Here is a 23,840-nt window from a genome sequence, read left to right as displayed (position 1 = left end):
AATTGTAACAAAGGCACTATACCAAAGCTAAATGTCTATAACAGGGGGATATAAGGGAGGGGAAAGGGATTCTTGGTGCTAGTGTTGTTGTATGATCTATTAATTTAATTTAATTTAATTTTTTTCTTCCATCTTTTTTTTTTTATTATTCTTCACTTCTTTCTCCTCTTCCTCTTTTTTTTGGAAGAAATGGAAATGTCCTTATATAGATTGTGGTGGTGAATGCATAACTATGTGATTGTACTGGGAATCATTTATTGTTTACTTAGGATGGATTGTATGGTGTGTGAATGAAACTGTTTAAAAAAATGCTCAAGGAAATGATGGAAAATACAGAGAAAGAACTAAAGGATATCAGGAAAACAATGAATGAGCACTATGAGAGTCTTAGTAAAGAAAAAGAAACTTAAAAAGCAACCAAACCTAACTACCAGAGTTGTAGACCACAATAACTGAAATTAAAAATGCCCAGGAGGGTTTCGGTAGCATATTGGAGCTGAGAGAAGAAAGAATCAGTGAACTTAAAGACAAAACACTTGAAATGAGTCAGGCAGAGGAGCAGAAAGAAAAAGGAAATATTAAAAGTGAAAATAGCCTAAGACACCTTGGGGACACTCAAGAGCATCCATATACACATTATCAGAGCCCCAGAAGGAACAGAAAGATAGAAAGGGACAGAAGGAAAATTCAAAGAAATAATGACAGAGAATTTCCCAAACTTAGCAAAAGACGAGACTAGGCACATCCAAGAAGCCCAGAGAACACCAAACAGGATAAACTTGAAGAAAAATACACCTCATCATATATTGATCACACAACTGAATGCAAAGGACAAGGACAGAGTTCTGAAAGCTTCAAAAGAATAGCAAAATATTATGTACAAGGGAGTCAGTCCCAATTAGAAAAAGTGCTGATTTCTCATTAGAAACCATGGAGGCAAGAAGGCAGTGGTGCTGAAAGAAAACAACTGCCAACCAAGATTTTTTTTTTATCCAGTGAGATTTTCTTTGAAAAATCAGGGAGAGATTAAGACCTTCTCAGATAAACAAAAGCTAAGGGAGTTCATCGCCGCTAGATGTGCCCTACAAGCAATGCTAAAGGGAATTCTTCAGACTGAAAGAAAAGGACACTAGACAGTATTTTCATCACCCCAAAAGTTCCCTCCAGCTGTTTTATAGTCAATCCCCTCTCCCCATCCCCAGCCCCTGACAACTGCTGATCTATTTTGTCTACCTGTACAGTTTTGCCTTTTCCACAATGTCGTATAAATGCAATCATTTAATATATAGCCATTTGAATCTGTCTTCTTGTATTTTATCATAATGCTTTTGAGATTTGTTCATATTGCTGCATATATCAAGAGTTCATTCCTTTTCGTTGCTGACTGGTAATCCATTTCATGGTTATATCACAATTTTTTTCATTCTCCAGTTGATGGACATTTGAATTGCTTCCAATTTAGAAATTATGAATATAGTTGTGATAAATATTCATGTACAACTTTTTGTGTGGACATGTGTTTTCATATCTCTTGGGTATGTACTTAGGAGAGGGATTGTTGAGTCTTTTGGTAAGTGTAGTTTAACTCTAAGAAGCTGGCAAACAGTTTTCCAAAATGGCTATGCCATTTTGCTTTCCCACCAGCAATATATGAGAGTTCCATTTGCTCCACATCCTTACCAGCATTTGATGTTGTCAGACATTTTAGTGTATTGCTTTGTTTTTATTTTAGCCTTCAAATAGGTATGTAGTGGCATCTCATTATGGTTTTAATTTGCATTTCCCTAATACAAATAATGTATCTTTTTATGTGCTTATTTGCCATTCCTATCTCTCTTTGGTGAAGTGTCATTGGGTTGTTTGTTTTCTCCTTATGTAGTTGTGAGTTTTTTTTACATTTTTTTTACTATTACAGATAATGCTTCAGTGAACAACTTTTTAGGTAAAACTCTATCCTCATTTTGGAATGCACCCTTTAAATATTTCCCTAAAATGACTGAGTCAAAGAGAGCAAGCATCTTCAGTGTCTTATATAAACCTTGTCCAATTGCTTTTCAAAATGTTTGCATCTATTTACTGTCCCTCTAGCAGTGGTAATTTGATATGCAGAACAGGCTATTGTGTTGTTTTAATTTGAATGTCTTTGATTATAATGTTATAGAACTTTTTTGTATAATTATTCAACATTCTGTATTTTTTCTTTTGTGAGTTTTGTGCCTTATCTTTTTTATGCTAGATTAATACAGAGTTTTATCATGGCTATTTTTATATAGGGTCACTTATAGAGGATGTGAAGCACAGTGCCAAGATGGGTGGTTTACAGTATTTTCATAAAATATTAACTTGATCTCAGTCTGTTTTCTTTCAAGCCCACAGCTAACATGCATAGCTTCCAAGGTAAAAATAACTTCAGAGCTGAAGGTAAAGATCATTGCAATCGAGTTAAACTTCCAGCACTTCCATAAGGGGTAGCAGGCCCTTTCTCTAGACTCTATTACTAATAAACACCCTCTTTTGTTCCTTTAAAATAGAAAAATGTGTTGTTTTAAATTCCTCTCTGAGAAAATGGCCATCCCACTTAGTTCTTATATTGCAAGAGTGAGTAACCGCTTGATTCCTTCAACAATTCATCATTTTATTTATTCACAATGAAAGTACAATTAAAACCACTTTGTTTTTGCTTGCATATCTTTGTCAAATAGATTGGTAACAATTAAACAGTTTCTGTATATAGACAGAATCCTTTTTAATTATTAAAATTGCTTGTATTTTATTGTATTACAAATAGGTGGTATGGGATGTGATATGACTCAGAAGTACTAGAATGAGTTTTGGTTTATGACGCCTAAGAAGTAAAAAGCATTTTGTTTCCTCTGACAAATAGCTCTGGTTCATTTTGGGCCTCTTCAGACAGTTAATATTTATAAAAACATTATGGCTGCCTTCTCATTAAACACTATAATTGTAGGTTTGTCTTCTATGCAAGTATGGGAAATAATCTGGGTATTTTGTTTATATTTGTCATCCTAGAAGACAGATAGCAAATATATCTGTCATGCAAATCAATCTCTCATGCATTAAAGACAAAACTAGGAAAGTGCAACAATGGAAAAATACATTTCAAATAAAATTTATGGACCCATAATTTGTCTGGAGGAGTTACTGATTTGAAAAGTTTTATAAATGCAAACAGATCCTTTTTGGCAGATATTTCCCAGGCATCCAAAGAAACATAAGAAGGTGAAGTTTTATTATTTAGGTTTTTCTTTTCCTTCTACTTTGAAGGATCCCTTTGTTAACACTCTGTCCATTTTAAGTTAACCTACACTCATCAGTGTTTGATGTCTTTGGAAGAATCTGGCTTTCTCCAAGATCATGACTGAAGGTAATTTTTCAATTTTTTTTTTATAAGCTGAAGAGGGAGCATTTTTTCAGTATCTTAGGAATTAAGCCACTTGCTAAGGTGATATCAAGTATGAAATGTGTGCATTCTTTAATTGGTATATATCTCTGCCAGTGACATGGTTCTGAGTTTTTCCTTTTTTTTTCATGTATCTCTCTTAGCTCTTGTAGGTCTGATCATGCCAATAACATCAGCTTTCACTGTGGCTTCTTATCCAGGTGGTATTATCTGTACAGAATAGGTGAGTGGGTCATTATGAGCTATAGAAACCTAACTTGGACTAGTTTAAGCAAGAAGAGGCTGTTCAGAGAAGGGGTGTCTCACAGAACCATCAAGCTGCAGAAAGCACCAGGAAGCAGCCGAGTCTCAGGACTCCAACTCCAGCAGAATTCTTTTTCCTTCTTTCATTCCTTCTCGCCTCTGTGGGGTCAGCTTTCTTCTTTATTGCTGCAGCCAGCTATCTTCTGTGGGAGAACACGTGGACAAGGACAGCTCCTAAGCCTTTTATTTAATGGCTTCAGCTGCTTCGGAAGAGATCAGCCCAATGCTATTGTCTCAAGTCCAGACATCCAGAGAAGGAACTTCCTGTCTCAGCTTGGGTCAGATGCCTGCCCTGCACCTATTAATTGTGGCCAGGGGTGTCACGTGAGAATATAGCAGCTTTTGGAAAGACCTGTAGGGGTGGTGTGTTGTTGTGAGAGGAGGAGGAGGCACTGGGAATACAAACAATAGGTGGCCACACTGTGTGAGCCACTCTGTTGGACTGTATGGTTAGTCTTTGTAACCGGATACTGGGCATTCATGCATTCTTCTAAGATGACGAACATGAGGGGGCTTGGCCCCCACATGGATTATTAGCTGAGCTCTTTTCCTCAGCTAGGTTCTATTCTGTCCTTGGCTTGCCATCTCACAAATGCTTGTTTTTGGTCTTGGAGGGGAACCTGGTGAGAGAAAGTGTGTGGGTGGTGGATCAACAGAAATCCCTCACCACTACTAGAAAAGAACTCAGAGAACGTGTATTTACGTTAGCGAGTTCTTATAACGTGGGATTTCCCTCTCTAGCAATTCTCCTTGTTCACCAACTCTCTGAAGCACTGTTTTTGGTAACATTTATATGATGCTGCAATCACAGGCCCCTATAAGGCTCTGCAGAGAGGCAGCTCTGCGGTCATCCTGAAGAAGGCATTTGTCAAATATATGTGCCTTAGGGATATATTTCTAGCTATTAGCCCTTATCTTTTGGGGCTGCTGAAAGCACTCCAAATTTGCGATCTAAATTTCTGGGCTTGAGTCTCAGTTTGATCATTTACTGTCTGAGTGACCTTGGGCTAGCCGCTTTATTCATCTGAGCCTTAATTCTCAGAATTATAAAACAGGGATAATGGTACACCTGTATGAAACAGGGCCATGTAAACTGTGAAACAACTATGAGGCATTTTTCTTTTTATTAGCACCATCATCATCTGGACCTGAATGACAGTTTTAAAATTTTTACCCCTCTCTTGGCATTTCTCTTTACTGTGTCTGAGTGAATAATCAGGGACTTTCTCAAAAAAGAGAAAGAAACTCAGAGCCATTGGTAGAAACTTGACCTTTGTTTCCATTGCACTGAGGTTAAGCAAATAAAAGCTTCCTTTGTACATTTCAGTGTTCTTCATCTTACATCATTTGGGGAAACTCTTCTTTTAAATTAAGGTTTTCTTTGGAAATATTTTGAGGCCAAGCTTTTTGCGGCCCCCTAAGAGGTGTATAAAGAAGAAAGTGGAAAGATGTATTTATGAATCCTGACAATCCCTCAGAATTATGGTTTGTGACTGGGAGTCATTGTGACAACCTATTTATTTCTGAATAACCTGAGAGGGGCTGTGTGTGTTTTATCCTAGTATGGATAGGTACTAATTGTGGAACATGTGGCCGTTGTATTTAATCACACCATTAAGCATGTTCAGTTTGAAGGCTGCTTTCTGAGAGATTTATTACATCTCAGCCAGGGATGGTTTTGCCTACGAGGGTACATTTGGCAATGTCAGGAGACATTTCCAGTTTTCACAACTGGGTGTAGGTGCTGCAACTGGTATCTAGTGGGTAAAGAAGAGGGATGCTGTAAGCATCCCACAGTGCACAAGACAGTTCTCTACAATAAAGAATTGTCTGGCTCCAATGTCATTAGTACTGGGGTTGAGAAGCTGTCTTATCACCTCCTCTTCTTGGTGTAAACTGGTTTGATTGTTGAGCTCTCAGGTGGGGAAGGGAAGAGAGGATTTCTAAGCTGTGACTTATGCTTAAAAGGCATATTTTGGGTGTACTTTATGTCCACTAAGATTCCTCTGAAAAACTTAATTGGGAATCCCACTTTAAATTCTAGAAAAGTTTGACTTACCTTTGTTAAATACAGAATCACTTGTTCCCTCCTGGAAATAGCAGAGATCCACTCATTGGAAAAGGAACAAGTTGGCCCTACCTTTCTGCTCATCCTCCCCGCAAATATTAGGGCTTCTTGGCTGTCATGTATTATCTGTGGGCTTAGAAGAAAGTTCATGCTCTACTTTAGCCATACATTAATTCAGACCCATAAATATTGACCATTACACTCCACCAAGGCAATATATATATATATATTAAGCTATGATAAGAAAATGAAATATTTTAATCAAACAGAAACAGATAACTGCTGCATGACTGTTTTAAGTTAGCTTCTATGTGTGTGTGTGTGTGTGTGTGTGTGTGTGTGATATCTCTTTAAGACTACCCATTCTGGAGGACAGCAAAATATTGGTGCTACTTCAGGTACTATTGTAGGGAAAGAGTTTCTCCTAGAATGCTATGTCTGCAGTTCTTGGAAAAGTGCAACAAAACCCTTCAAGGCAAACTGTTTCATCATCCTGGGAAAACACTAAGAAGATGTATTATGCTATTATAGCAGCAATTCATGTTGGGCCATCTTGTCCTCTTTAGAACATAGCCTCCTTAGAGAGAATGAAGGTATGTATTAGCTAGTCTCTATAACTGGGTTTCTTAAACTGTGGGTCATTTCCATTACAATCACGAGATCAATTTAATTGGTTGCAGCCAGCATAAAACAAAAGCAAGAAAGGAATAACTGAAAATAAAATGTAAGAGTACATCACATGTAGAAAGAGAATCATTATTTTATGAAACACTATATACATTATATATGTATATGTGTACTGGTTTGTGATGAAAAATATATTTCTTACTGTAGTCTATGGTCACAAAATGTTTGAAAATGATTACTGTGCCGGTTTGAGTGTATTGTGTCCCCCAAATGCCATTATCTTTGTGGTCTTGTGTGGGGCAAACATTTTTGGTGCTGGTTGGATTTGCTTGGAATGTGCCCCACCCAGCTGTGGGAGATGATTCTGATGAGATGTTCCCATGGAGGCGTGGCCCCACCCATTCAGGGTGGGCTTTGATCGGTGGAGCTATATAAATGATCTGGCTCAAAGAGAGGAAAGAGAGTGCAGCTGGGAGTGATGTTTTGAAGAGAAGCAGGCTTGCTGGAGAGGAGCGTCCTGGGAGAAAGCCGTTTTGAGGCCAGAGCTTTGGAGCAGATGCCAGCTGCCTTCCTAGCTAACAGAGGTTTTCCGGAGGCCATTGGTCATCCTCCGGTGAGGGTACCCAATTGCTGAGGTGTTACCTTGGACGTTTTGTGGCCTTAAGACTGTAATTGTGTAGTGAAATAAACCCCCGTTTTATAAAAGCCTATCCATCTCTGGTGTTTTGCATTCTGCAGCATTAGCAAACTAGGACAATTACTTTATACAATTTTACTTTTTTCCTAAGAACAGAGGTCAATTGAAACCCTGCAGCATATTTTCCCTCATATGTCTTTGGCCTGAGTTCTGTCACCTGCCCATTCCTAAACCAGTCACCACCCAGGAAAATGGAATGAAAATGATTTACTTAAACTAATCTAGATTCATCCTCTATTATCAAGGAAGATGACTGTAGGGGAGGCAAGCAGTAGCATCTACCCCAGGAGGGACCTTTGGGGTTAGAAGGTACAGAGACCAAATAATAACTCTTTTATACCACTTGGGACTGGAGCTGGGGCTAGGGCAGTAGTGAGAGACCAATGGTGAAATTAGGGAAACTCTATCCAGCTCAGAGTAGCAGCATGGTTGACCTGATATTCCATCATTAAATTTAATCCTGGAGCTCTGTGAACACTGTCCAGGTGTAGTCCAGACCCCTAACACAGCCTGCACAGTGTTTCCTTATTTGATATTTTCCAGTCTCTCAAGCCTCCTCACTCTCCCCTCTCCTCAGACTCACTTACGTTCCAGCTACACCAGCCTTGTTTCAATTCTTCAAATATAGCCATCTCCTCTGTGCCTCTGGACCTTCTACACATGGTTTCTCCTGCCTCTGGGATGCTCTTTCCACAGTGTGTCTTCTGGCTACCCATACTTCACTTTTGAGCTTTTATGCCATTTCCACTGCGAAACCTTCCTTCCCTGACCTTGCACTGATTGTAATTGTGGTCTGTTTAACGTCTGTCTCCTTCATTAAGTTTCATGAGGACAGTCACCATCTCCATCTTGTTCTCCATGGTAACCCCAGTATCTGTTATATAGAATACACCCAATAAACACCGTTGGGTGTAGATTGAGTCCTGGGCTCTGGGACAGCGCTTAAGGGGTCCCAGCATAGGAGGTGAGGAGGAGGACAAGGCAGCTTGCAAAGACAGGGATAGGCTGAGCCTGACATCTTTCCCAGATTCATCCTCCTCCCTCAAATATATTTGGCTTCAAGTTGATTTTTGGGGAGCTTGTTTGTACGTGACAGTTTAATGCACAGAGACTTTTAAAAAAATAAAATGAAAAAGGAAGTCTTTAGAAATTGATTCCCAAATCAAATTGCACTTCAATTATTTCTTTAAAAGAACTGGAAAGCAAAACGTTATGTATAATTTGGTATATTTTTGATCGCTCATAATTATTATTTACATGTGTGGTACACCTCCTTCAGTTTGGACATCCAATTAAATAGGTGTCCGTAGGCTCAGCTATATGTATCTGTGGATGAGCCTGTCAGTCTGCTCCAATGGGAATATATTAACACCCATTTGTCACTAAGTTGAGGACATTTCTTGAGCACTGCTGTTGCATATGATGAAGGAAGAGGTCATGGTAGATGGAAATGTGAAAGGCGGTTTCTGCCATCGGGGAGCTGGCTTGTAACTGAGTTGCAGGGATCAGACTAATTATCATTGAACAGTTAGATAATGATATAGGAACAGGGTGAAATCAGGTGTTAAATGTTGCACTGCTCTCTGGGTGTCCAGAGAAAGGGGAGGTTGGTGTGAGCTGCAGAAATGTAGCACCTACTGGCAGACTTTGGCTTACAGAGTCTTCGAGTCAGAAGGAACAGAGAAGTTCCTCTTTCTGACCATCTCATTTTACAAATAAGAAAACCGATATATTCTTTCTCTGCAGTTTATTATTTTCTATGAGCCAGGCTGTGTTAGACTTTTTTTTTTAGCTATCCCTTATCCAGCTTCCTCTTCCTGATGGCCACGTCTCCCCCCTGGGAGTATCTTTTATTGGATGTGCCCTTGGTGGGTGTCTTGCTCACCTTGAAAGCAGTGGAGGACCATTCTAGTGCATCCAGATTGGGGGGAAGGGGACACGTGACTTAAGCTCAATCAATCTCTTGCTTTTTACCATGACTTTCACTTCTCTTTTTTTTTTTTTTTTTTTGCCAATAACTTAATAGTTTATTAGTCAGTCAACAATATTACAAATATTTAAAATTTGCTTAATATAAGTAATTGGCAGCAAACTATTACATTACAGAGTTAAATTACCAGTGCAACAGACAGACTGGAGATTTAGATATCTGGAAGATAACAATAAAATAAACTAAAATATTTAACAAAAAATTTAAGCTGAAGGCATTTACCTAGTGTCCATAAAAACATGGGCTCTCTTTTTATTTAGAAAAAAATGAAAAAATGGCTTTAACTTTTTAGTGACACCATGACAACAGGACATTGGCAGTTATATTCATAGCAATAGCCACAGTGGCCTGAGAACCCAATTTCCTGGAACCTGACCTTGACCAAGTGCATTCGTTTCCTATGGCTGCTGTAACAAAAAATCACAAACTTGGTGGCTTAAAGCAACACGTATTTATTTTCTTGCAGTGCTGGAGGTCAGAAGTCTGAAGTCAGTTTCATTGGGCCGAAATCAAGGTGTCCTCAGGGCTGCCTTCTCTCCAGGGGCTCTAGGGGAAAATTTGTTTCCTTTCCTTTCCCAGCTCCTAGAGCTGCACTCCTTGCATTCCTTGGCTATTGGCCCCTTCCTTCTTAAAGCAGTCCCGCAGCATCTTGGTTCAGTCATGTTGCCGCCTTCTTCTCTCTAGTCACATTTCCCTCTGCATCCCTCTTATAAGAACAGTTGTGATTGCATTAAAGCCCTCTTAGATAATCCAGGACAATCTCCCCATCTCAAAATCCTTACTTTAATTGCATATGTAAATTCCCTTCAGATGTATCTGGCAACATTCACAGGTTCTAGAGATTAGGACCTGGCTATCTTTGGGGGGGCATTATTCAGCCAACCACACCTTCTTTCCCGTTTTCCCATCCTAGACTTCCATTTTGTCATCATCTGATATCCTCTCAATATATGTTTTTAATTTGTTTTGTGTTTGTTTGTTTGTGACAGCTAAAATCAGTTCCTGTTACTTACAGGCGGAAACTCTACATGGTATATCAGTACCATGTGAGGAACTTTACAAGCATAACCTTTTAAAATCTTTACATTAACCCTTTTAGGAAGTTACCAGCCCCATTTTACAGATATGGAAATTTATCTCTTTTTCCTGGGCATAATTTATTCTTTTTCTTTTTCTTTTTTTTTTGCACAGGCATAAATTAGAATCTGGAGATAAAAATTTAAGAACCCATTGTGCAGCATTTGTGACAGGAGAACACACAAAAAAACTTGGTTGTATGGGCAGGGACAGGGGCATTGGAGGTCCAGAGGACCTCGCCTCCACTTCGTTCCTTTTCCATCCTTCGGCAGCTGATTTGGGGCTCAGCCCTGGACCTAAGGGCACCTTCCTGCAAAACAGCCCTTTCTGCCCTCTTCCCAACAGGCCAGAACCAGTGGATACAGCTAGAAGCAATGTCCCAAACCCCTGTTGGCACCCATGTTACAAGGAACTGAATACCACCAAAACCTCACCGAAAGGGATTAGGAATCAAGCCCTTAGCTCCTCTTTCAGTTAAAAATACAGAACAATTGCATAAGGTCAAATGCAAAAAGTCAAACAGCTAGTAAATGATGGAGCTGGGATTTGAAACCAGCCAGTATGACTGGCTTAGCAACTGAATCCTAGTTCAAGTTTCTTTTTATTATGGACCATTTTCAAGGAGACGGTAGGATGTCTTCTGAGCCTTGAAGTCTGGATCATATTGTGTAGGTAGGGGAGAGAAGGCAAGAGAGGGGCATTCTGGTAGGAGAGAGGCTGGAGATTAAGAGGTGAACCCAAGAGGTACTTTAAAGGAAGAATCTTACTGACTTTGGTGCCTCATTGAAGGTAAAGTGGTGAGAAATGAAAGAACCAAGAGATGATGGAACACAGCAGATCATTTATGTTGACTACCCATAGGAATGATATCAACTCAACTCATCCAAGATGAGTTAGGGCCCTTCTTGCCTCCTCAAGGTCTCCTAATAACTTGTGCTGGTTGAACATCAGTCAGCTTTTTCTCACAGCTGCTGATGAGCAGCTTGCCTTTCAAATGCTAATTAAGTTCTCCTTTTGGATTTATATGGGCAGAGGCAAACAGGTAACTTCTGGAACTCAGGAGGGAATTCTGTGCCTAATGCTAACAGACCCCTGACTTGATTCCACAGAGAACTTGCAAATTTGTTCAGGGCGGGGGCAATGACTAAATAAGGAGCTCTTTAATTGATCTTTTCTGTTTACCACCTAAGTAGAATTGCCAGATTTAGCAAATAAAAATATAGGGTGAGTAAATTTTTTAGTATCATTATATCCCAAATGTTACATGGCATATACTTAGATTAAAAAAAAATTCACGTTTTCAAATAATCACGAATTATCTGAAATTCACTTTTAACTGGGCAAAGTGTGTTTCCACTGGCAACCTTAAACCTAAGCCTGCTACATCAAGGCATTTTCAGTCATGGACGCGTACAGTATAGTGAAAGATGCCTGTGAAAGGAGACGGTCAGACCTGGATTCAAAAGGAGGCTGAGATGAATTCAAGGACAAAATGCATGCAGGGTTGAAGAGTTCTCTGGGTGACTGACTTGCCCAGAGCATCACTTCTTTGCAGTGGTGGCCACAACTGGGAGGAGTGTTGCCACACCCATCAGAATCACACCAGCTGACAAAGAAAAGCAGAAACACTAGAGGTAGGACTAAATGATAACCTCCATCAGGAAATAGTTCCTGAACAGTTACTATATGCAGAACATGACATTTATGCTGGTGATGGTCATCAGTTTGCTTTGCTTTGGGGGTGAAGTAATAGTTAACGCATTTCTCTGTGAACAGAGCTCTTCACCTGGCTCTATGCTTGTAGTGACAAAAGAAATGGACAAACAAAATAGCCCCTGCTCCTGAACAACTCATGCATATGCCTCTTCAGACAAGGAAGAGCTTAGGCTTTCATTAATTCAAAATTGTAGATGTCTTCAGTGGCCTCACTCTGATGTGTGGCATGTGTGTCTCTTAGTGTGTATATATGTAAATATTGCAGCAGCCGCGACCTGTAATTTAAGCTTTGTTTTTTGCTGTAATTGGGAGAAGTGCAAGGAGCATTGTACTCCACTGGTCCTGAGTGTGATCAGAGGCAGATCTGTGGGGACGGGTGGTTTGTGGCCATGGAAGGAAACAAAGTTTACTAGCCTGTTCTGAGACCAAACACTGTGACTGTGATCTTTTTAACAACACACTGGGCTATGGAACAGTGGGCTGACCAGTGCTGAGAAAATATTGCACAGTATGACAGAGTGGAAAAAGGATTGGTTTTGACATCAGATGAAAACTGACTTTAACTACTGGCCTTCCCATTTATTAGCAATTTAATGTTTTTCTGAGCTCCAGTTTCTTCTTCTATGAAACGGAGACAGTTGTAATATTCCAGTATTTTTTTGAGAATGTAACGAGATAATGTATTTGAAAATGCTAGCAGATAGTAAGCACTCTGTAGTTCCTCAAAGCACTTTTTAAACACTTTTGTTATGATGTTTTTCATATTTCATCATAATTATTCATTTCTATGTCTGCCTACTTCCACTAGATGGGTGGCCAAGGGCCATTTCCTATTGCTTTCTTTTCCCCTGGCCTCCTCCATTGGGCCTACTACAAAAGAGGCACATAGTTTTGCTGAGCTGTTTACACTTCCATATTGAAGTTTTGCTGGGAGGTGAGCCTTCCTATTTTGAGTCTTTTTCCTTCCCTACCTCTCCGTCTAAGTATCCTACTGAGGAATGGGCAGATCCTAGCCTGAAGGATCTGGTTTGAGGGCAGGAGTCTTAGAATACATTGGAAGATCTTCCCTAGACTATAAAATGCTTGAGAACGAATTTCCAGTACAGTCCAGTATGCCCAAACATTTGTGTTGAGCAACATCCCAGCTTTGCTACCCTGCCCTTCTCACTAGTAAGTTCTAGGATTTCTGTGGTATTTCTCTTTGCTTGATCTCAGCATAAAAAAATTATTAATTTCATCAGCACAATTCAATCCATGAAGCATTTATTGAGTGCCTGTTACTCTCCGGACACTGGGCTAGGTGTGGGAGATATAGAGATGAGGTGTTTCTGATCTAGTAGGAAAGGCAGATGAGTAAACAGAATTTCTCTAGATGTGGCAAAGGCAGCAATGGAGGTGGAAACACTTTTATGGGAGCGCAGAGCAGGACTTTTTAACTCAATTTCCTTTTTCCCTTAAGAATACCATTGCCCCTGATTCTAGCAAGTGGACAGGGGGACAAGTTATTATTCCCATCCCCAGGGACTGTTTGAAAAATGGGAATTAGGAAGCAGCCAGTGGCTGATAGACATTAGCTAAAGGCTAACAAACAGCCCCTCTGCAATGGAAGAAAGACGAGATGTTTATGAGGGGCAGGAGAGCTGGGGGCCACAGGCTGCATGACCCTGGCTGCCATTTGGTTACCCTGGGAGGAATTTGGGGAGCATGTGAGTTCAGCAGAGGGCTGCACTGGGAGAACAGAGGATAAGCTCATCTTGTGCCTATGAGAGGCTCCTGCAACAAATACTGTATTTTTACTTTTCTCTTTCATACTGGCTTTAGTTTTGTTCTCTTTCCCATGTGAGCTTCCTTACTTCTCTGACATTTGCTTCTTCATCAGCTTTTATCTTTTATTTCCCATCTTGTTTTTATCTCCGTGCTTGCTTTCACTGCTGTGCCGGTTTGAATGCGTTTTGTACCCCAAACGCCATTATCTTTTATGTAGTCTTGTGGGGCAGACTTTTGGTGCTGATTAGATTTGCTTGGAATGTGCCCCACCCAGCTGTGGGTGGTGACTCTGGTGGGATACTCCCATGGAGGCATGGCCCCACCCATTCGACGTGGGCCTTGATCAGTGGAGCCATATAAATGAGCTGGCTCAAGGAGAGGAAAAATGGAGTGCAGCTGGGAGTGATGTTTGAAGAGGAGCAAGCTTGCTAGAGAGGAACATCCTGGGAGAAAGCCGTTTTGAGGCCGGAGCTTTGGAGCAGACGCCAGCTGCCTTCCCAGCTAACAGAGGTTTTCCGGAAGCCATTGGCCATCCTCCGGTGAAGGTACCCAATTGCTGAGGTGTTACCTTGGATGCTTTGTGGCCTTAAGACTGTAACTGTGTAGCCAAATAAACCCCCTTTTTATAAAAGCCTATCCATCTCTGGTGTTTTGCATTCCTCAGCATTAGCAAACTAGAACAACTGCTCACTCCCCTACCATCCATCTCATTCTCCTTTGTCTCTACCATATCTTCTTTGTTGCTACACTTGCATCTTCTTGCCTTTTAATTTTGCATCTCATGTGTATCTGGGTATCCTAGGAAGCAGAACTCTGGTTTCTGAACTGGGCTTATTTCTGCCCACTGTGTTTGTAAGACAGAGTGAACCAGGGAGAAAGGAGTTTCCCAGCCATGTCGTGTGGAGCCTCCATTAGACAAGGTGGTGGAACAGTGACTCCATTTCTGTGGGTCTCTACCACGACACCTATCCTTGGTGTTTTTCCCTCTCTCTCTCCTCTCACCTTTGTTTTTTTCTGTGTGTCATATTTTTCAGTCCTGTTTCCCATGTTTCTCCTTTCTGTCTCTTCTCTTTAGTTTTTCCCAACTTATTAGAAAGAATCTCACTCCTTTCTATATTAGTTAGGGTTCTCCAGGGAAAGAGAACCAACAGTAGATCTCTGTAAAATATGAAATTTTATAAAAGTGTCTCATGCAACTGTGGGGATGCATGAGTCCAAATTCCATAGGGCAGGCAGTGAACTGACAACTGCGATGAAGATCTTCAGTGAACAACCCAGGAGACGCTGGCTAGCCAAAGAAGAAGACAGTTCTCTCTCTTCTCCCTTAAAAGTCTTCAACTGATTGGATTAAATCCAGCTGATTGAATTCTCTCATTGTGGAAGACATGCCCTTCATTGATGTAATCAGTCACAGCTGCAGCCAATTGACTCATGATTTAATAAACCAACCACAAATGTCCTTGCAGTAATAGTGAGGCCAGTGCTTGCTTGACCAGACACCTGGACACTATCACCTAGCCAAGTTGACACATGAACCCAACCATCACACCTTCCCTATTTTGTCTCTTTGGCCTTGAAAGGTAAAGTCAAAAGCAGTGTCAGAGACCCTGCTCGCCGAAGTCCCCCCCATCTCAGAAAAGGGGATGGGAGTTTGGGTCAGGAGAGATGGAGAAGACTTGTAAAGCTTGGCTGGCCTGATTCTTTATGATAGTGGGATTTCTTTCTGAGGTATATATAATATTCTATATTAATATTACCTTATTTTTGAGGTAATATTAATATAGAATTATGTTAAAGTTGAAAGAAATTTCTACTGGTCCTCTAAATCAATCTCCATCCCAGTGCAGAAACCCTCTTTACTTCTTAATAGATAGTTCCACAGTCTATTCTCAAGTATTAAATGTTGGGATGTGTACTACTGGATAACAAAATTTATTTTATTGCTGGCCAGCTCTACTTGTTTCAGTGTTACTGCTTATGATTGCATTGTTCTGAATCTGTGTTATTTGTACTCCTAGACCCTACATTGCTTTCTAGAACTGCATAGCATAAAACTTTATTATAGTTATCTTTCAAGGGTTGAAGACACATCAAGTACTAAAGTCTTTTAGAGTGATTTCCACCAAAAAATCATGAAACAAAATAAACCACTCCTGCAATCCTTTAACTACCCTTCAGTTTTCTGAATGATTCATTCCCCAATGGTTCCATACAGCCAAGACTTTCTGGTACAGGTTATGAAGGAAAAAAAGAAAAATGCTGTCCCACAGAAAGAACAATAAAATCAGCCAAATTTGCAAAACCAATATTATTAATATTCATGTTATTAAGCATAATGTCTATTTTGCACATTATAGCTTACAGAGCACTCTTAATATTCAAAGGCATGTCATTTTAATTTTTATATTTTTATACATAGGGAACGGTACTCCACATTTTTCAGAGGAAGGTGGGACTCATATAGGTTGAGTGACTGGCCTCAAGTCACCCAGATCTCCAGTGAATGAGTCAGGACTTATATCCAGTTCTTTTGACTCTTAGTCTTGTGCTGTGCCTTTCATAAATACTCACGTGTCTTCATGTCTTTAAAGTACCTGCAATCTCATGGGATTATATGAAATAAATTGTTTTTTCAAGATGAAGTACTTGGTGTACACAATCTAATGGGATTGTTATGGGTTTGTGTTTTGTGTGTGTGTGTGTTTGTTTCTGGATTTGGCCATGAAAGGTGAAAAACAGAAGCAAAAAAACCTAATCCAGGTCCCACATGGCTTTCAGCAATTAGAAAATTACTGTATAGGGACCAGTGAAGTTATTTCCCAATTGTGAGCATCAGTGTGATTGATTTGTTTGGTAAAAATTTCAGTGTCAAGGTGGATTACTGTAATTAATCCTGAGAAATTTCCTGAAGGAGACAGGAGACAGGGGAATCCAAGAATATTTTGAAATAAGAATGTGAGGACCTTGGTAAGATGGGAAAGGGGAAAGAAGGTTGGCAAGGGACAGAAAGGATAGTAGGGGACAAGGTTTGGGGGCAGGAATGGGGCCTGTGGGGACCTTGTGCTTCGTTCATAATTTGGAATTTTGATGATCAGTTTTCCTTCCTTGCAAAGGGAAACCCAGATGGCTAAATTTAATTCCACTCAGAACCACTGGTGATTCACCCAAGTTCAGATGCGCCCACATGCGGCTGGCACTGGATTTGTGCCTTCCAGGCTGGCCCTGCTTCAACCCACCTTCATCTCCGTGTGGAGCAGAGGGTGACAGCCAGGCTTTGGTAACCTGGACCTTTTTGTTTCTCCATTGCAGCATCCTGGCCACTGCGGGGACCCACTTCAACACACACGTGGACCTGAGGACCCTCCGGGCCGTGCGTGTCCTGAGGCCCCTGAAGCTTGTGTCAGGGATACCCAGTGAGCATCTCCTTTGTTCTTTCTTCTCAGCCATGGCTTTACTCATGTGTCCTCAGCAGGATCCAGGGCCTCAGAGAAAAAATTCCTACTGGGAGGAAGCCCAGTGGTAATTAATAGTGGGGATGCAGCAGTCTGGTACAACATTTTGTTTTTAAGTTTAACAATTTTTTTTTTTACTTATTTGAAAGATAATGGGAGATATTCATAGAAAATTTAGAAAGTAAAGAAAACTCTAAAAAGAACAATGAAAAGCACTCATTATCCTATCATTCAGAAATAATTTTTGGATAATGTTTTAGTATATATTTTTGTTTACTTTTTACCTGTGCATTTGAACATAATTGGGACCAAATGGCATATATCGTTTTGGATCCTGTCATAGATACTTGTTTTCCTGACATCAAAAATTATTAAAAAATATGATTTAAAAAATCTGTATTATAGTCTTTCTTATATGTGTCATGACTTATTGAACCATTTCTATGTTGCTGGATATTTAGGTTATTTCCAATTTTTGCAACCATAAATAATGCTGCAAAAAATATCTTTTTACTTCAGTCTTTATTCAAACCTCTGATTATTTTCTTCTGACACATTATTAGGATACAATTGTGGGGCCAAGGGTATGGCACTTTATTAATAATGATTGTACTAACTGTGCTTACCTGGCAATGTGTGGGAGAGCTGGTGGGAAGACAGACCTTGTGCCTGTTCTCATAGGACTTACAGTCCAGCAGGAAAATGCCTGATTTCCTTTAGGAAAGGAGCATATCCTAATAATTTTGCTCTATAAGAGAAATCCAGGGGACAGGAAACAAATGAAGAAAGGGTCATGAGCCTGCAGATGATCAGAGAATGGCGAGGAGGAGGAAGGCATTGATTCCTGGGGGAAGGGGGGAGGGCACTCTTTGACTTGATGTGTCTGGGTTATCCCACTGGGATGTCTCTTCATCATCTCAGGACCAACAGGTCTTTTCCCTCAAAGACCTGCTCCTCTTATCCTAGGACAGGGTCAATGGGGCGTCCCCTGTGGCATGGTGGAGAGTGAGCCTCCCGTCTGCCATTCCCTTCACTTCCTTCCAGGCCTGCAGATTGTGCTGAAATCCATCATGAAGGCCATGGTGCCTCTGCTCCAGATCGGCCTTCTGCTCTTCTTTGCTATCCTGATGTTTGCCATCATTGGCTTGGAGTTCTACAGTGGGAAGCTACACCGGGCATGCTTCATGAACAATTCAGGTAGAGTCACTACTTCCTGCCTTCTTTCTCTCTTCCTCTCTCTTTTTGTCTTTGGGGGAGGTGGGAGAAGTATGTCCTGTCCTAACCCTGGGATTAGAATCAGAAGCTTCCTAGTCACCAAACTTTTGAGGCACAATCAGCCTAGAACAATCACCATTTGACACTGATATTGCAATATAGACAACCACTTAGGTTTTTAGTTGGAGGGTTTCAAATAGGAAGTCTCGGCATCCGCATCCTATGGTATGGGCTGTCAGAATGCACTTAGAAAGCCAGGTGTCTGAAGAAATACCCTTTGTACAATGGCCTCTTTACCCACAGGCCATTGAGTTGCAGGAGTCTAGAGCTCTAGAGAGAAGGCAGACTAGGGCCCCTCCAGAGCTGTGGAGACGTTTTCCCTCCATGCTCATCTCATGACTTTCCCCCCTTTCTGTGGTGATCCACACAACAAGTGTGGAAGAAAGGAGGGAGCTCTGAGCTGGGCTTGGCAAGTGTGCTTGGGAGATTGGTGGGGAATGCCCCCCCCAAATTCTGGTTTCTTCCTATCTTCTGTGTTCTTTTTGAGTTGAGGAGAGCCCTCGGAGGAAAAGGGGCAAGGGAGAGGTTGAAAATGTGATACAAAAATAGGTATCATGTTTTCTTTATGAAAAGAATCTTCAAAGGACACCTGCTACCTTGGGTTTTTATTTTCTTATTTTTGCCCTTTATTCAAGACCAGGAAAAGGTTAGAAAAATGAGTTAAAACTTAAGGAAGGGACTGTAGTTCGTAACTGCCTCCAGGATACTCAAGGAGGGCTCAGGACCTATCCTGGAGCCTGAAGTTAGAAAACCAGTAGGTTTCTGCCTTCACCTCAAGCTCTTCAGTGTGACCTAAGACTGTAAATTCCTGAGGAACTGCAGGTGAGGGTAGAGGGTGTGGCCTGCAGAAAGTGAGGGGCCATGTGGAGAAGAGGCTCCATTCTCGGAAGAAATTGGAACAAATTGGGTCTGAACACACAGTATATGTGTGCTGTGAGGAATAGAGACTCCAGAGGGGAGGGAGCCTGGGGCCAAAAAGGGCTGATCGCTTTCTATGGGAAGTAGAACTGCTTGATTGTGGCCTCCTGGGGTCATATCCAGCTCATGCTAAGCGCCATGTGACTTATCCCCACCCTCCAAATGTGTCTGCAGGTATTCTAGAAGGATTTGACCCCCCTCATCCATGTGGCGTGCAGGGCTGCCCAGCTGGCTACGAGTGCAGGGACTGGATCGGCCCCAATGACGGGATCACCCAGTTTGATAACATCCTTTTTGCTGTGCTGACCGTCTTCCAGTGCATCACCATGGAAGGGTGGACCACCGTGCTGTACAATGTGAGTGGAGCTGACTGGGAGGGACGGGGAGGAAGAAATCTGGTATGAGACGTCTGGAGTTGTTTGGATGTGGCTAGTTGGGGAGAGGGAGGGCTGCATCCAAGAGCACAATCTAGAATGGCCACTGACTGTAAAGAAGCAGTTTAGCTGTGCTGGTACATACTGTCTAAACATCAGGCTTGGTTCTGGGGGTGTTGATGTATGTGTGAGGGGGGTGAGACTCAACTGTGGGAAGTCCTAGCAGCTCCTATCCCTCCATTGTCTGGCAGTTCACAGCTTCTTAATACAATTAGGAAATTGCATTCCATATTGGATGGGTTAATGAGACTAGTTAAATCAGATCAGTTTAGCACTTAACCAGTGTGGTGGGGTGCTGTGAAGGGTACCAAGAGGTATAGATTTCTGGTTGCTGTCTTCAAAGAGCTTACCATTGAGTTGGAAAGATACTACAGTAGTTCTCAACCCCGGCTGCATATTAGAATCAGTTGGGAGCTTTGAAAAATTTATACTGCCTGGGCTCCACTCCATACTGGTTAAATAGGACTACATAGGGGCAAGGGCCATTCAGTAATTATTTTTCAATCTTCCTAGCTGATTATGATATACAGCTACTGTCAAGAACTGCATGATGTGCATGTAAGAGATATGCTTAATTGCAAGACTTACCACATGCTTGTTAAAAATTCAGATTTACAGACTCCTTCTCTGGAGAGTCTGATTTTGTATAGTTGTGTGTATTTTGTGAACTGTTCTTTTTATAAGTGTCCCTGGTGATTCGTATGACCAGGCATGTTGGGGAAGTTCTGAGCTGGTGCACAAGACCAAGTTGTCAAATTTCCTGCTAGGGAATTCCTAACAGGGACAGAAATTAGACAGGGTAACCGCTGAAGTCTCTTCCACCTCCAGAATCTGATTTTAATAAGTTATCAATGGCATGGTGCGAGTCTAAGTTCTAAAATGAGAGTAGGAGAGGTATGTGGTTTGATGCATATGGAGCTAGGGTGGGTAACGCAGTGGGGCAGGTTCGCTTTGTAAATGGGTGTTGGAAAAGACTCTTCCCTTATGTGTGTTCAGTCAGCTCACCCCAGGTCAGATACCTTTGGAATGATCGTCCCCTCTTACCTGTGCTCCCAAAGCCTGACTTTACGCTAATGTGCTCTTTGTTTTCTTCAGTTCTTCTCTTGAAGATCTTTTAAACCTGATTCCACTTGAATAAAACTTATTGGAGGGGGGTGGGTTGGTGGCTTACTCAAAGCACCTTTTAGAAGGAGCTCTGAGTGTAATTTATACTTGAGAGAAAGAACACAATATGTCTCAGGAGAGATTCAACCAGATTGTAATCCCCAAAGAGCAAGGGCTACATAATGCCTGTACAAGTAGAGGCTTAGTAAATGTCCTTACTGACCTGGGTCCATTCTCATACGAGATAGGCAAGGTGGGACCAAGAAGTTTTGCAAAAAGGAGCCACGGACTTTTATGCCAAAGCTCTAAAGGGCAGTGAAGAATTTCCAAGGGCCAGTTCATGCCCAGCAAGACCAGGGATTAAGTGCAACTCAGAAACACCTTGAGGACACTTTGGAATTCTCACCAGTTGGGGGTAGGGGTAACGGGAAGGAGGGAAGTGAGAAGTGAGGCAAAGTTGATGGCTCTTCATTTGAGATATGAAGGATGTTTGAGGCCATGTCACACAGATTAGCCAGGTGCCTCTGGAAATCACAGCACTGGCCCCGCAGTGACTGGTGTCACTAGTAGGGCTTTGGGAGTGATGTATTTCAATTATATGTGTAGACTCACCTAATGGATGTGATAAATGCATTGAGAGCCTGAAAGGAGAAGTGTTGCATTTGAGGATGCAAGTGCGATCTGTTGTCCTCTCTAACCAAGGCTCAGATGGTACTGAGACAAGCAGGAACACAGCTGAGGAATCACTCATCATTGTCATGTTAGTTCATTTGTTCATTCATTCATTCATTCAACAAATATTAATTGAGCATCTGCTATATGTCAAACACTGTGCTAGGCCCTAGGGATACAGGGGGAGAGAAAAGTGCCAAGATACCTGCTTTTCTGGTGCTCTCTTCAAACTCCTATCCCTTTCCAGTTCTCTGTCTACTGAAACCTTAGTGGTATGGAGAGATCACGTAGAAACAATGACCTTGCTCCCCTCTTTAGTTTTGCTTTATTAAGGAAATGGGAAAGAGAAGTGGTCAAACTGCAGATCCTCTGAAACCTTGCATGGCATTGTCTCTCAGGACCACAGACTCACACTCCCTCTGACTTCCAGCCCATCAGTCATTGAACGTTTCTTGAAGGCCTCCTGTACTCCTATGGCTAGAACCAGAGCTAGGGGAACTGGTTGAGTTGTAGGGTTGGTTCCCAAGAAGTGACTAGCTATTCATGGGCAGGATGAACTCATGTCCACTCCTGAAATGGCATTGCTTTCCAGAGGGTCAGCTCTAGGGACTGGGGCATAGACCCCGGAATCTGCAGGCAGAGGTGATAGTCATGGTTAGGTGGATAACCAACTATACCTTGATTCAGGAGAATTTGGATGATAAGGCGTGCAGTGTTCAGCCAGTGGAACAAGGCCAGTCTGTTCTCTGGGAAGGCTGGGCTTCAGTTGAGCGGGAACTGGTACGCCAGGCAGGATCCAGGTAGAGACCTGTTATGTGAGCTGGACACACATCTTGATGTGTCTGCTGCTTGAGGGGCAGGTTCAGGGTAGTGGACCCTACATCCTTTTGACCATAAGACTTACAACATGCAGTAGAGTCACAGCATACCAGTTTTTAATTTACCCAAATTCAACCATTTGGGTAGGAAAGGAGGGTAGAGAGGAGGTAGGGAGGAAAAAAATTTAAATAGTTCAGACAAATTCACCTTTCATTCCTTTCAGTGAGCTCATGCCCACTGAAAGTGTGGGATAAGAGATGCCCAGGATTCTTGGCTTAAAAATTGCAGATTGTGGTAGTCTGTATCAATAATACCTAAATATTTTTCATTTTTATTTTTTATTTTTAACTCAGGACTTTGTAATGACAGAATTTATGTATATATAAAAGAACTGGTCACATACCATGGAATTAACTATGAGCAACCAAGTAGCCAACTTAAGCCTAATAAATAAATGTATGCACCTATATGTATGTTTATGGAAATAGAAAAATCACTGCTGCACCATTTCCACCACCACTTACAAGACACAGATGTAAGTATATTGGCTTCCTTTTATGCTACTCTTTATTCTGGGAAGGCCCAGTTCACCTGGCTGCTGTATTTTCTCCAGTCCCAAACCAACTCACCTAGGCCACAAGAAGAAGGGGAATCCCCGTTTCCCAGCCCAAGACCCCTTCTATTCAGTAATGGCAGCAAATATGTAAGATTTATTGGTGCCAGTTATACCCAAACCAGTAGAACCTTCAGGTTTACATAAGACACAGGAACTCTCTTAAGCATGTGGTCACCGTTTAACCTTTTTATACACAACTCAAATGCTTCCCTCAGGTTGCATCCCTTTTCTGCTGCACAGACTCTTCCTAAATGCCTCCCCTTGACCTTGTGTTGCTCTGCCATTGAGAGCTACTAACTTTATTTGCATGAGGCTTTCTCTTTAATGTCATTATCATCCTAAGTGGGAGAGGTTTCCCATTGTTAGGGTAACCTGGAGTCATAGCTGCTCAATTTAGTCTCTACCGGAACTTCATCTCTACTTGCTCAAACTCCACCTCTATTCTTGGCTTCCCTTCCTCCTGTGGTGGAAAGAATGCAAAGCAGTTTAGAGTTCTGCTGGCTGCAGCTTCTTGAATTTGACTCTCTCTCCAAAGGTCTCCTCAACTTGTTAACTACCCCCTAATTTAACTCACTTTATTTCTCCTTACCTTGATAGGTGTTCCTTCTCCAGCACAATACATTCTCCCTCTGATCAATATCATTCACTCAACAGATGTTACTGTGGCTCTAGTATTAACTTCTAACTGTCTTCATCTGGGCTAGACGTGGCTAAGAGAACTGGCTTTCTTCTGATTATGGTCTGAGTCATTTCTCTATCATTCTGGATTTATCTGCTTATCCAGTTAGCTGTTTTCTTGTATCAGGAGTAATATACAGATTGCAGACTTGCCTCGGCTACAATTGTTGAAATCTCTGCCCTTAAAGTCCAGTATTTCTCCTCAC

The 23,840-nt window shown here is 41.4% G+C and overlaps 1 protein-coding gene across 2 annotated transcripts in view; it reads left to right on the top strand.

The window, feature by feature from the left end:
- The window catches only part of CACNA1E (calcium voltage-gated channel subunit alpha1 E), a 335,694-nt gene that overhangs the window by 83,272 nt on the left and 228,582 nt on the right, over positions 1-23,840 (top strand). For both annotated transcript variants that reach the window (XM_037825226.1, XM_037825225.1), the window contains exons 4-6: positions 16,976-17,079; positions 18,163-18,315; positions 19,486-19,667. In XM_037825226.1, coding sequence (XP_037681154.1) covers positions 16,976-17,079; positions 18,163-18,315; positions 19,486-19,667 — 439 coding nt within the window. The remainder of the gene's footprint in view (positions 1-16,975; positions 17,080-18,162; positions 18,316-19,485; positions 19,668-23,840) is intronic.

Source organism: Choloepus didactylus, chromosome 2 (genome assembly GCF_015220235.1).
Source record: "Choloepus didactylus isolate mChoDid1 chromosome 2, mChoDid1.pri, whole genome shotgun sequence".
Lineage (NCBI taxonomy): Eukaryota > Metazoa > Chordata > Mammalia > Pilosa > Megalonychidae > Choloepus > Choloepus didactylus.
This window is presented reverse-complemented; position numbering and strand designations above follow the sequence as displayed.